General features: G+C 44.0%; 2 protein-coding genes across 5 annotated transcripts; both read right to left on the reverse strand.

The window, feature by feature from the left end:
* Positions 1-366: 366 nt before the first annotated feature.
* Positions 367-3,386, reverse strand: dnaja (DnaJ heat shock protein family (Hsp40) member A). 2 transcript variants are annotated; one of them, XM_086163430.1, is made up of 8 exons: positions 3,199-3,386; positions 2,718-2,861; positions 2,056-2,230; positions 1,831-1,935; positions 1,522-1,749; positions 1,211-1,441; positions 1,020-1,120; positions 367-924 (listed from the first exon to the last, which is right to left on the reverse strand). In XM_086163430.1, the coding sequence occupies exons 2-8, from the start codon at positions 2,847-2,849 to the stop codon at positions 709-711; spliced, it is 1,188 nt and encodes a 395-aa protein (XP_086019556.1). In that variant the 5' UTR covers positions 2,850-2,861; positions 3,199-3,386; the 3' UTR covers positions 367-708. The 2 variants fall into 2 exon arrangements, with proteins under 2 accessions (XP_086019556.1, XP_086019557.1); XM_086163431.1 differs by having other exon boundaries at positions 2,718-2,858; positions 3,199-3,340.
* A 5,651-nt stretch (positions 3,387-9,037) lies between these two features.
* idh3a (isocitrate dehydrogenase (NAD(+)) 3 catalytic subunit alpha) lies at positions 9,038-13,611 on the reverse strand. 3 transcript variants are annotated; one of them, XM_086163782.1, is made up of 12 exons: positions 13,545-13,606; positions 13,087-13,152; positions 12,381-12,443; positions 12,172-12,255; positions 11,930-12,044; positions 11,655-11,842; positions 11,279-11,412; positions 11,080-11,182; positions 10,932-10,996; positions 10,487-10,571; positions 10,193-10,345; positions 9,038-10,104 (listed from the first exon to the last, which is right to left on the reverse strand). In XM_086163782.1, the coding sequence occupies exons 1-12, from the start codon at positions 13,569-13,571 to the stop codon at positions 10,021-10,023; spliced, it is 1,167 nt and encodes a 388-aa protein (XP_086019908.1). In that variant the 5' UTR covers positions 13,572-13,606; the 3' UTR covers positions 9,038-10,020. The 3 variants fall into 3 exon arrangements, with proteins under 3 accessions (XP_086019908.1, XP_086019909.1, XP_086019910.1); XM_086163783.1 differs by lacking the exon at positions 13,087-13,152 and adding an exon at positions 12,601-12,723 and having other exon boundaries at positions 13,545-13,597; XM_086163784.1 differs by lacking the exon at positions 13,087-13,152 and having other exon boundaries at positions 13,545-13,611.
* Positions 13,612-13,815: the final 204 nt, after the last annotated feature.

The following is a 13,815-nucleotide window of genomic DNA, read 5'->3' on the forward strand; positions in this document are numbered from 1 at the left end:
GCTCTATTCCTGTGTTCTACTGCGTGACTGATTGCCCTGAGTTCGAACTCTGCGTCTTAAGTGTGTTTCTTGAAAGGTGCCATTTTGGGTCTTTAAACACACACACACACACGTGGTGGGACTGGAATTCCCCTTTATCGCTGCTACTTCAGCGACACCCCTTGACTGCGGTAGCCATAATTAACAAATACTGATCCATACATAAGGCACATCGTATTATAAGGCACACTGTCAGTTTTTGAGAAAATTAAAGGCTTTTAGATAGGCCTAGTAGTGCGGAAAATACGGTAAATTGCCTCTGAATATCATTTTGATGTATTTTCCCACCCCATGGAGAATATTCAAAGTCAATAGAAAAATCAAAAATTAGGCACCTTGGGACTTTTATTGAAGGGAAAGAAGAAAATATCAGAGCTGTCATGACAGATTACCTTCACAGAAAGCATACAAGTAGTCCTTTTCGCTTCTGAGTATCTTAGGTTTCATGGGAACGAAAACATATAAAAAGGACAAGAATCTTAAATAGACTGTATGGACGATGACATCGAAAAATAGTTTTGAGAATTTGGAGAACATAAATATCGTGCATATTTATGTTTAACAAAAAGTCACGTTAAATGGCATTAATTTAAAGTCAGTCGTGTATGTGGAGCACACTGCTTTTAATTAACTTAGTGGTGGGATAAAACTGACCAGTGTTTTAATAAATCACTGTGTCTGGCACTGGACCCCTCCCCTTGGTCCTTCATCATCTTCATCATATGCTTCTCCGTTGTAGTTCCTCTGTTTCGTGCGCTCATCGATCTCAGAGAGTTCCACCTCCTCCATATCATCGGTTACTATTATGTCCTCCCTAGGAGGAAGCAGCCTTTCGAGCTGGAACATGAGATGCTCAGGGAGCCAGTTTTTCTCTGGAAATTCCACCTGTGGGATAAATCACGTAAAAACGTCTGAAATTCTTTGGGGGGAGGGGGGAGACACCTCCCAGTAGAGACAATATTTGTAGAGTATTGACTTACCTGGAACTGAATGATTAGTTGTCCCCTTTCACAAGGATTCCTGTATATCGGCATGCCCTCGTTCTGAACCAGCTTCGCGTCGCTGTTCTTGATGACTTCCCCTGAGGTCAAGAAAGACAGCTGACATTTAAAGACAACCGCCTGACCCAAATGCATTAGTACTTCTGTAAATGTGATCGGGTCTAACGTACCTGGATGGGAGGTGATGATCAGCGTTCTGTTGTCAAGTGTCTGGATCACCTTTTTGAAACCACACAGGGCCTCAACAAGTTTAATGTTCATCTTCATAATCAAGTTATCATCTTGCCTCTGGAACAGTAGATGATCTGTCTGATCCAGTATGATTATAACATCGCCGGGTTCCAGTCCAGGTTCCTGGTCACCTTCTCCATGGAATGTGATTTTTTGACCATCTTTCATACCTGTGGAACGCATTCAACAATTGAGTTGGGACTACGGCGCAGATATAAAGCAGCCGGTCCTGATCGAGAAAGGAAAATACCTTTGTCGATATGAACTTCAAGAATTTTCTTCTTGCGCTCTACTTTCTGCCCATTGCAGTTCTTGCAGCGGTCCTTGGAGCTGAAGGACTCTCCGTGGCCCTGGCAGTCCGAACAAATGCTTTGGATCTGCTGAATCATGCCTGGTCCAATCTGTTGCACTCTAATCTGTAACCCTCTCCCTTTACAAGTCGCACACTTCTCCAAGGATCCTTTCTTGCCGCCGTAGCCTGCAGCCAACAGTGAAAATGTAAGTGAACTTGAGCCTGATTTAAAATGACTTTATAGAAACCCAAACTAAGACTACTCACCGTCACACTTTTCACAGATAACATTCTTTTGAAGCGCAAGCTTCCTCGTTGTGCCGTTGTACATCTCTTCCAATGTAACACTGAGCTGATGAACAACATTCTTTCCTGGAAGGAGAAATAGTCTTGTACAGCGTAGTTTTCGGACTATCGTGCATTAACGTATATGGTTTTATTTAGCGATGGTTGCAATTGTGACGGTGGACTTATGGGGGAGGAAATGTGTACCTCGTCTCTCTCTCTGCATTCTCCCGCCGCCTCCAAAGAACATGTTGAAGATGTCCATAGGCGACGTTCCTCCGCCGACGCCGCCCTCCTTGATCGCTTGCTCCCCTCCTTGGTCATACAGGTCCCTCTTTTTGGGATCCGACAGCACTTCGTACGCCTGAGATATGAGCTTAAACTGGCGCCAGAAGAAGGGAGGGAGAGAAACATATTTTTAAAACCAATTCAAAAAGGTATTGATAATGAACCAACAGAGAGCAATGCTCTGAGGCGTTCATATCTGACAGGGTCTTTCTAGGGACGGGGCCATTGCAAGTTCTTGTTGGCGTGCTTTTAAAGCTGAAACCTCGATTTAAGGTCGCCTGGCGTGTTATGTAACAAGTGAGTCAGCAAAGAATGTAAATGTTTTCGTTCTATCGAGTAAAGATAATTGGAGGATTTTTAATATTTTCCATAAGTCACGGTGTTTTCCCCCCTCGAAAGGCCATCTGCGCTCGGTGTGGCAGAACTTAATCCTCCGCCCGCACCTCGGGAGCGAGGCTGGCTTCTAGATCTTTCCACAAAGTTCTACTCTTGTAACTCCGGCGACGTTTAAAATTAGACATTGCGGGCATTTCCGTCGGCCCATACGCGGCGGTAAGTGGCTATTTCGAGCGTCAACTCACCTTCTCCCCTTCGTTGGGATTCTTGTCGGGGTGATATTTCAGGGCGAGTTTTCGGTAGGCTCTCTTGATTTCGTCCGCGGTGGCTTTGGGGCTGACACCCAGGAGGTCGTAGAAGCCGGTTTCGTGCACCATGGCGACGCGCTGCTACGACAACACAGATCACAAACCAAATGAGCTCACCAGTCGACCTTAGCAGTAGTTGTCATTAAAATGGGGGGTAGAATGAGCCGAGCGGCGAAACGTTAGCCCGTTCCCAGTCGCCCCGGGGCGTCCGGTGTTAGCCAACGGCTACTGAGTTGACGCCGGCGGCGGGTAAAAAAAAAAAAACCGGATGGAGCTAGCGAGAGCCCGTTAGCTGCGCTCGCGCCGGCTAACTGTCGTCACCAAACGCCATCGCGGCCAGCACGTGCGCTCGTCAACGGTAACTGAGGCTCGTGCGCCGCGAGGCTTCTCGCACATTCTACGCTTCTTTTCTACTTACTTATCCGCTGCTCGGCGTTTCCTTCTTCCCCCTCGGAGCGCTTCCACGCGTGTAATTTCCCCGTGATCCGGTGTCCAAAAGATGGCTGGTGCTTTTCTTATACAGCTGCGACTCGGCGTGGAACTTTCCAGAGCTCTTTGCGGCAGCGACCGGATGTTTCGTTGGCTGAGAGACGACGGGAGTCTCGTAAAGACCTGGGGGAGGGAGGAAGGCGAGGGGGAGGAGTGGATGCGGTAAGAGGGCCGGCGAGATCCCGACACTACCTGCTTTTAAACGTTGATATTTACATTTTAGAAGGATTAGAAGTAAAAGGCTAATGTTTTCTACCCGGCGACCTCCGCAGTCACTTCCCCACTACTCGAAGACCCGGATGCGTTGGCTAGCAAGATGACAACAGCCGCTAGCGAGCTAGCTAGTGTTCACAGGAAGGAGAAGCTTTCGAGTCACTGGGACTCTTATTTATTATTCATAACGTAAAGGCAGTATGCAGTCAAGGATACAATTATTCGATTAAATCCACTCCACTCATTCTCGTTTTCAAGTACGATATGGTCTTTGTAAATTCCTCTTTCCAGCATTTTGGTCTTACTGGATAAGACTTGAATAAAGATAATGCTATGGATAACCATGGAGGAAATTCATTTGTCACAGCAGTGCAACAATGACATTCTCAATAATGAGTTTAAAAATAAATAACAGAGACTTTAACGGAGAAGTAAAAGATAGCTAAAGACATCTGCAAAAAATGGACAGTAAAATGTACAACAGCAAGGATAAAAATAGACAGCGGAATGGGGGGAAATATTACGATCCATACTGTTGGAATTTTGAAAAACAAACTGAATGAAAGGCCAGTCGAGATATTTTTTTCCTTCCCGGATGTCTGGAGATAAAAGTATCTGGATTTTCAGTTGGTAAATGGTAAATGGCAATTTGTAATTGCCTTCGGGGGACCAATAAAGTTTTTTGAATTGAATTGGATGATGGCTATGTAGCCATAACACAACTGTTTACATTTCAATTTGCGTTCTTTCTTTTAACTTGCACAGCCTGTCAATACTGTTTACCTGTCATTGCGCTGTTTACATCTGGCTGCAACTATTTATTGCTATAGCATAATAAGATTTTCATTGTTCAGGGAAATACATATCCAGACTGTACATATGACAATAAACACATTGAATCTTGAACGTACAATCACCTTTGGCCTCAGGAGCAATTCGATTACAGGTTTTAAAGCCTACAAACATTCAAGTTATGCAAGTACACGTGCAAATGAATAATTGACCCACCTTTGTTTGTGAAACACTCAAAGCGGACCTCTCCTACTGCCAGCCTTAAGACCTCCAGAACATGACTTGGAACAATGAAGCGTCAACATTTAAATGCGTGATGCCGTGATGTCATATAGGGGAACATGCTGTCTGTGAAGACAAAAGGAAGGTTGCGCTGTTTGGACGCTGGTAAATGAAAAGATAAAAACAAATCTAGACAGAGCTGCAAAAATGTCAGTTAGAAGAAATAAAAAGGAAATCTGCATATGCAAGAAAACTTTGACAGAGGTTGATGGGGATTGGGGAACCTTAGGGTGGCAGGAGTGCCACTCATGGAAGCTAACTGTGCTAAAGACCCGACAGAAGAATAGGTTTTGTAAAACTGAGCAGTGCGCCGCTTCTAGTCCGTCAAAGTACAATAAACTTGAGGTGCGCAGTCGGCTGTATTACAGGTATTTACTAAATGCAAAGACAGACTGTGAAAACAAAAGGGATATCATGGCAAAACAAGATGTTAAATCTTAAAGAAATTAAAAATGTATTTGTACTGCTCAAATTACTTAACCAGCAGAAGCAGTGTCTGAGTTCTCATGAAGTTCCAGCGTTTGAATTTATGGTGGCTAACTAAGTTCTGCATTCCTGTGAGTGCGAGAAAGATGAACTAGGCTTTAACATGATCAGGCATTACCGCGTGAGAAGTCTGGGAAAGCTGTTAGCGCTCTGTCTCAAGGTGATGAAAGCCGGTGGCTTGATCAAGATTCTAGCAGGAACCGATCATCATTTCAGTGGGAAAGCCTGGAAAGTATGCATGCGGGCCTGAAACCTATAGGCCGACTATCCGCAAATGTGGACATCAGTTTAAATTTACATAGCATTAATCTAGTCAAGCACAGAAACTGACTCATGATGAATGGATCAGTAGGACAATCTCTGCTGGAAGTCCTGGAGATCATGCAAACTTGAGTTTTGAGAGGTGAAATACCACTGAATTTGTGACAAAAGCGGTCGGTAGGCAACCACTGGATCTGTTTATGAGGATGCAAAGCCACCCATACAGCTAAGACGGTACCACGGACACACCGGAGAGACAGAAGGCCGGGAGAACTCACTCTCGGCTGGACAGCGTGCCGACCGGGATCTGGGAGTGTACATTGAAGAGCTAGCTGTAATATTAGTGTTGCCTGTGGTCATTAATACATTAACAGTAATAGGGGTGTGTTTCTGCCGCACATGGAAAACACAGGGAGTGTGAGAACGCAGAGGGTAGAGACTATTACTGGTCATTCAGAGGATCCACAGTCTGTGACCACAGCGGGATTAGATGCCGTCTCGGAGGGATTTTATAATCACCCACCCCGAAGCATGGATGGATCTTTTCGGAATAGTTAAAAGGAGGAAATAATAAAAAGGAACCCGAAACACAAATCCCCCGACATGAACAAAGGACATGCCTTTGTCAGCTGGCTATTTAACTACACCTGCGTCATCTTCTGTTAGTTTTCTTCTGTTGCTTCCCTTGATGGGTTTTCTTCCCTCCGTATTATTCCACAGTGTGCAATTTCCTGGCTTGTTTACCGGATTATTCATTTAGTTCAGGATGACTTATAAAAGGGAGACAGAAATATGGCTGAAAGCAGATTTGACATGGACAAATGTTTGACAGACAATGTTTCAACTGAAGTGCGACTCAAAGATAAAGAATTGTCTGCGAATGTCAGTTCACATGCTGGACTGTGTTGACAATGATTTCATTATGGCTCAAATGGAAACCTATTTTGTTGAAGCCGATGCTCGAGAACCCCTCTTGTGCATCAGGATGAACAAAACCAAAGGCAAGTAAGGCCAGTATGATGGAGCTGCTTGCGTAAGGCTGCCTCCGCCGAGTGCACGTCACAGCGAGGACCGCTCTGATCCTGGTGAGTCACAAACAGAAATGTCAGGGTGCCGTCGCTCCGTCTGCACTGATGGGAAGAGAGCGTTCCCACAGATGCAGTTGAAGTGGTGCCCGAAGAACGAGCGGTTGCAAAATATACTCATTTGTTTGTTAATTTTCACTGACTATTACAACACACACAGAGCTGAAATTCAACCAAGCTAGCAGTACTTCAGAGAAGAACTTAATCCCCGAAGATTTGCTGATAAAAAGGTAGCCGAGCAACCAAAGTCCCCAGTGGACGACCTGATGGTATCAACAATCAGGCTTCCATACAGAAATTAATTGAAATCTTTATAATAGGAAAAACAGCTGATTGTGTAAATCACCATGACAGACACTTAATGGGAAAGGAGCAAATTTTCTTGTCTTGGGCAAAATTTTAACAATATTTATGTTGCCTATTGCTGGAATTCCAGTTCCAGTTAAAAAGATACAATTTATGAGCCGAATGTAAGAGCATGTTTTATTTTGATTCAGTCTCATCCTGAAGTTGCATCGCTTAGCTGTGTAGGTGTGATAAGCTAAGGCAGGGGTCCTCAAACTTTTTCCTGCGTGGTCCAAATAACTTTTTCCTTCTCTGACGGGTGTCTGGGCCAGTTTGTAACAAAAAGTGTGACGATCGCAGAGGTGTCCAAATGTAAACATTTATTGTTTTCGAGAAAGGCACGCATAACCAAAAATGAACCCTTTCTGGGATCTTGACAGGAAAAAAATAAAAATAAATAATAACATTATTAATGAATAATGTCTTTGTCTCGTCTCTTGACGGATGAGACAAACTGCCTTTTCTTTGACTTGAACAAAAAACATAATCGTTTGCCCACTGCAGGTTAAATACCCTGCACTCTGAATCTATTTTTCTCTTCCTTAATCTTTTCGCCATCATTCCGTGTTATTTGACAGGGGTGTGTCCAGGATTTGTTTTTTTTTTTGAGGGAGGGTTTCAGATGGGGCACAGACTGCAGAAGGGTGGAATAGAATGTTACGTTCTATGCATGTACAAGTCAGGATTACGTGGCCAGAATGAAAATAAAATTATAATGCATCTCTGTTATTGTTCAGGGGCCGGGCAAAATGTGGAGGCGGCCGTATCCGGCCCCCGGGCTGCAGTTTGGGGAGCGCTGTGCTAAGAAATCAGTGTCTGTGTCGACATCAGCTGTGAGACACTCTTCACGCATGTCATGAGGGGGTGTGGTCCAGCAGCAGGGATGGAATGATTGGGCATTAACTTCACCTGTCTACCACAGCAGTTGCATGGATGAGAGTGTGCTTTTTGTTGAGCCTGAACTTTAACTATGAGCCGCATGTTTGGAACAACAAGCTGTGCCCGGCCGTGTTTTGCTTGGTTGTTCGGAAATAAGTACAGACACTAAGTCTCTTGGTGACTTTGTTTTTTTAGTTTTGGTGTCACAACAACTCTGTCAGCAAAAAAACTACACCCAAACGGAATACGTGGACACAAGTATCACACTGTACAGTGCATAACTGCAACGCCAGAAGCTCGGTGCGACGTGGACTTCAGACCGGTAGGCCTGTATCGCTCACATCGACTCATGCTGTGTTTGTTGAATTGAATGCAGTTTGACTGGCAACACGTCTATTGGGGAGCATGCCTTGTATGTGCTGGTTTAAAGGCTATTTGTGATGTTTTCCAATATTTACGGCTGTGAAACAAACTCTGGGGAAAATTACAAACACTTTGCTGGGATATTAGTTCATGGTGTGAATCAGTGAGTTGCTGAGCTTCAAAAGGCAATATGAGTGAAATTAATGTTTTCGGTCCTTTTGAAAATAATTTGGTTGCGTCGAATAAGGATGTATCACTTTCATATGGATGACGCAGCACAGGGCACAGGCCCCATCACGCTTCGTGTAGGCGTGCAGGATGATGTGAAGCCTAGTGATAGCATACCAAATGGCGATCTACCCGAAGTGCTGCAAGTGAAAAAGTGGTAAGAGGTCCTCTGTATCAGGCACCTCCGGCTCGCATTACAGCAGACGCTGATAGCGTGGCAAAACCGTCCACAGGGTACAATGCGCTGGAGGAAGAAGAGCAGAAAATACAGAAACGCAAGGAAAGGCTCAAATGGGACAGAGATATTGCTGCACACTTGGCTAAAGTGAGAGTGCAAAGGGCTGCTAGCACATCTGGCTTTAAAAACACTGTAATGGGACAATTTTGTAAAGACAGACTGGCTTTGCTGACTGACAGTATGACATGGGTGGCTCAAGAACTTTGAACTTCTAGACTTGGATTCCTGGGAGAAGAGCACATCGATGGACCGTAAACAAGGGCACTGTGGGTTTTGTGATGCCATGTTGCTTGTTTATTTGCTGTGATAATTTCAGGCTGGGTTGTAAGTGCCATAAGCCAAGGTGTGATGCTTGAGGTACTGATGTTTGTGTGGACATCAGCTGTCAGACACCTTGAGGCGTGTCATGGCTGAGGTGTGGTCAAGGACCAGCGATGGAAGGATTGATTGGGCATTATATTCACCATGGTGAGTAGGGATAGCAAATATTTTCTTAGATGCAACGTAACTCCAAACTGAATATTTGGAACAGCCAGCTGTGTCTTGCCTTGTTTTGCTTGGTTGTTCGGCCTAGAAAATAAATCCGGACACAGAAGTGGATTTGACATTTGTGCAGCGAGTCAGCGATGCTCCCTCACTGAGCCTCTCGTGACTTAGTTTCTGGTTTGCAGTCACTACAGGCTGTCTTCGTAAGAGTGACTCATAAAGTAGCATCTCTGACTCTGTGACTTCCCAACAGATGTCTTTATTTCTTGTTCTTACATGCATTAACTTTGCTTGTCTGAGTCTCCTCACATGCAGAAATTTTTCTTTTGCAATACTTTGGAGAAAAAAAAAAACACTTTACAAGTAGTGAGTAACATGTATGTCCATATAATACCAATAACTTGTTTAACAACACACCTTTTTCGGCGATTTTTATGTAAAATTATATTCTAAACATTTCTCTGCCCTTAAACTGGCTTTCTTGATTCACATCTTAAACTGTATTTATTTAATATTGTGCTGATTCAGAAGTGTGTCATTGACTTGTAACCGTTCCCCCTCATAGCAGCAGAATCCATTATTTGTGGTGTCGGCGTGATACTTGCTTTCTGTATACATTCACCGTGGATGTGGCTGAAAATTACACAGACAGAAGACTTCATGCATACGTCCGCTACCATGAATAAACCACGTCTGTATGTTGGGAATCACGCGTGTAAATATATCCACGCTAATGAGCTTACAGAAGCACAGTTTCTAAAAGCACTTTAAGTGTCCTGCCAGGTAATTTGGAGAAAAACACCCAGGCTTTGCCAAAGAATACATTTAGAGTAAAGTTTGTTTTAGCAGCACAGCAGACATTAATCACCAGAGCAAGATAAAATGTACATCTCTAGACAGTGCAACAGTGCTTTGGAGTGAAAGGGAAACAATAAAAAAACATAAATAAGACGCTGTGACTCAAAATAACCTGAGTGTTTTTTTTGTTGTTTTTTTTTTAAAGCGCTTCTTTTGGTTAAAATCGTGGAGATACAATACGAAATGGTAAAAGTTCCGGTCGGTGACATGAAACGACGAAACCTGGATGCTTCTTTCAGTCCATATCCCGCACCCGTTGACATATTGCTTCTGTGAATTCTGAGCACTTTGAGTTTCCGCCCAGGTCTTTTGTGAGAACCTCAAGGGGGAACAGCAAACACATGGCAGTTAGAACGGGAACAGCAAACTAAAAATCCATGCCGTAATTCAATAGGGAATTCCATTACCTTCTTGTCTCGAATGGTGTCAAAACAGGCCGCTTCGATCTTCTTGCCGTGGTCGTGCAGGCCCATGTGCCGCAGCATCATGACGGCGCTCAGCAGCAGGGCGGTGGGGTTGGCCATGTCCTTTCCCGCTATATCCGGGGCCGTTCCATGAACCTGGTGAACAGAACGAAGCCCACGTTTCACAGAGACCCAAAAACTGGAAAACAAAGTCTGAGTCCTCTTAGAGACCAGCCCTTTTTAAATTGTCAGAGGAGTGATTGGATAAATAAACTAATAAAAATAAAATGAACAAACCGACTCAAATATGGCAACACCGTTGGCGCCGATGTTTCCGCTCGGAGTCACTCCGAGACCGCCGATGAGCCCGGCACAAAGATCGCTGCGAGGGTGTCAAACACAAAAGTGTGCATGAAGACAGGAATGTAGTGATTGTTCAAATTAGCTGCAGAAGGAGATCACTTGAATGAGACAGCGCCCGTCAGAGGAACGTCTTGAATTTTCACTCAAGATTTGCACCTAATCCAAAGTTTTTCTTGCCTTTTCTGTCTAAAAATCTAGACCTCAGACCATCTTTAATGTCTTCCTGTATTGTATTCTTGTTACCCTCCTCTGCAATCGATGTATGTTATCAGCCGATTCATGTGACAGTGAGTATGTTGCAAAACGGAATATTTGTCTCTCCGCTCAAAATGTATGACAGAGTGAAATAAAGGCCGGTGGATTATTCGACATGACTTGCCTCAATATATCGCCGTACAAATTTGGCATCACCAAAACATCAAACTGGGTGGGATCCTGTACCATCTGTACAAACAGGTATTAAGAGCCACACATCACTTGGGATTTTAGGTGTAAAAATGCCTTTAGAAAAAGAGAAAAACATTTACATTGAGGCAAACAGTGTCCAAGTACATCTCTGTGAATTTCACATCTTTGTGCTTCTCAGCAGCCTCCCGGCACTTTCTTAGGAAGAGACCATCTGACATACGCCTTAGGGAAAAAAAAAAAAAAAAAAAGGTTAAAGAGAAGGACATCTGCAGTTTCTACAGTAAAAAGTATATATCTCTAAAATGTATCACGGCTTACATAATATTGGCTTTGTGGACGGCGGTGACGCTGGTCCTCTGATTATTCCTGGCGTATTCGAACGCATACTCCGCTATGCGCTGACTGGCTTGTTCTGTGATGAGCTTAATGCTCTGCACCACCCCGTCGACAATCTGGAAACATACAGGTCAGAAAAATCCCGGCTCGGGTGAGACACAAACAGCGAACACGGCTGGGATGATATTAATATCGGCCACGAGAAGGATGCAGAATAACTAAACATTTGCCTCTTAAAATAGATAAACGGGGGGAAGTGCACTGTCTACCCAAAGAAAATATAAATAGAATTTTGTTTTGACTCAATGTAGGAATAAGTCAAATATTTATGTTAGGGAAAGGGGTTAAGAGTGTTTACCACGTGTTCAATCCCGCTGTATTCTCCCTCTGTGTTCTCCCTGATGGTGACAAGGTTCACGTCGGTAAAGGGCGTCTTGTAGCCCTCGATGGACACACAGGGGCGCACATTGGCGTAGAGGTCAAATGTTTTCCTCAGCAGCAGGTTCATGGAGGGATGGCCGGCAGCTATGGGCGTCTTTAAGGGACCTGCGGATTGTTCACGTAATTCAAAATCACTAGCGTGTGCGGTAGATCGTGTCCATCTGGAATGCGTCAAACATTTGCGCGGCTCACCTTTCAAGCCGATTTTGTTTCTGTCCATTGATTCTTTGGCATCTGGAGGGATCATCCACTTGCCACCAGGCCCTTGAATGGCAGTAACAATTCTCTCTTCCCACTGGATGGGGGCCTGGATCAAAAATCATTTGGTAGAAGGCAAAGATATATTTGTTATCAAATGCAATTCCAAGCGATCCAATTTTTCTCAATGGCTTTTCTAGAGTTGATCTGATCCTCGTGCCTCCCAAGCTACTAACTTTGGCCGCTTCAAAAATCTTCATGACAGCAGAAGAAATCTCTGGACCGATTCCGTCGCCGGGGATTAAGGTGACCGTTTGCATCTGCGAAACAGAAAACAAAAACGCAAACATCAATTTCAGACTGCGCCTCGATAAACTACGTGTTTAATTTAAAAAGTTGTTGTTTAGGGAAAGCTTTGATTGTGATCACAAATGGAAGCTCCTACCCCACGGATGAACGTCCTCGGCGGCTGAGCTTCTTTCCTCAAAGCTCCGACCACCCGCGGCACCTGACGATCAAAAAGACACAGATTTTTACAAGAACATCTGTATCTATTTCACAGTTCATTCATGAGATAATGAATTATAACAGATGGAACGTTCATGACTTGGATTACTATGAAGGGAGTCTCCCGATATTAGTGTACTCTGTGTCGTAAGACTTATCTGGAAGGGTTTGGATTTCATTTTTCTTTTGATCAAACCACTTGTGGGAAACTGCAAAGGCTCTTCTGGAACCAGCAAACCCATTTCACCGCAGGGTTAGTCCTGTTTGACAGCACGTAGTTGCTGTCAACAAGCAAAGAGTCTGTCACCTCTGCGCAGATGAATATTTTTTTTTGAAAAGGTCCAAACCAGCCTAGGATGAAAAGTGTGTAGCGTTCAGGCGCATAAAACCCTGCAGGCTTGCAGCAACATGGACAGCAGCACGAGCTCAATATTACTCTCGCAACAACAGGGGAAGGTTTTAGATTTGAGATCAAAACAGACATTTAACAAGCTGTTTTGATTTGGAAAGCATTGCAAAGCGAATATGCCCATTCAAGATAAGGATGCTGTCACTACTGGGGGAGATTTCTACCAACATCAGCTCTTTTCTCCAGGCAGGAAGAAGATGGTCAAGGTCTTGTTATGGAACTATGCTGAACTTACTTCCTGAGCCTTGATCTCATCCTTGCCACTGATCGATAAACGCCACTTTCTGAGTAGATTAACAATCTGTAAGTTAGATGAGGGACATTCACAGACATGTGGTGCCAAAATATGACCTTATCATTAACGATCATTTCGAGCTACTAGTCGTGAAGCTAATCCTTTATGAGAAACCATTCATTCATACATAAATACATATTTCCCGTCAGGTTTTAAGAACATAAGCATCCTAGCTTAGGTTAGCTAGTCCAAAACAAGCATGCGCCAGAGTCAGGTCGCTATAGTAACTACGCGGAAGTAGCAGGTGTGCTAACGCATAGCAAGCGGCAGGTTAGGGCTCCAATATTTAGCCGAATATGGAATCTTGTACGGACCACACATCCGCCGACGAAATGCAAGTTACTCTGACCTCTTAGAAATAAGCGTAAATAACATTTGGGTGATTTTTCCACACTTACCGCTGACCTCCAGACATTCCCTGCCATCCCGAGATTAGCACCAAGGTCGATGCTGCGGCAGAGGCTAGTAAAGCTGGCGCTAATGCAAAGCGGATTTCCGCTCTGTTGGAATTTTTCAAAATAAACTCGCTTTGAACGCGTCACCCGCCGGAGCAGTTTTAACGTTTTTGGAAGTATATTTTGATCATGAACTCTAAGTCTATTTTTAATTTGGATAAGATTTACAGTCTTCGTGTTCCAGGCAAAGGTTTTATGACAGTTAGCATAGCTA

Source organism: Fistularia commersonii, chromosome 17 (genome assembly GCF_037954325.1).
Source record: "Fistularia commersonii isolate RoL2024-O1a breed Wild chromosome 17, RoL_Fcom_v1.0, whole genome shotgun sequence".
In the NCBI taxonomy this organism is placed as follows: Eukaryota; Metazoa; Chordata; class Actinopteri; order Syngnathiformes; family Fistulariidae; genus Fistularia; species Fistularia commersonii.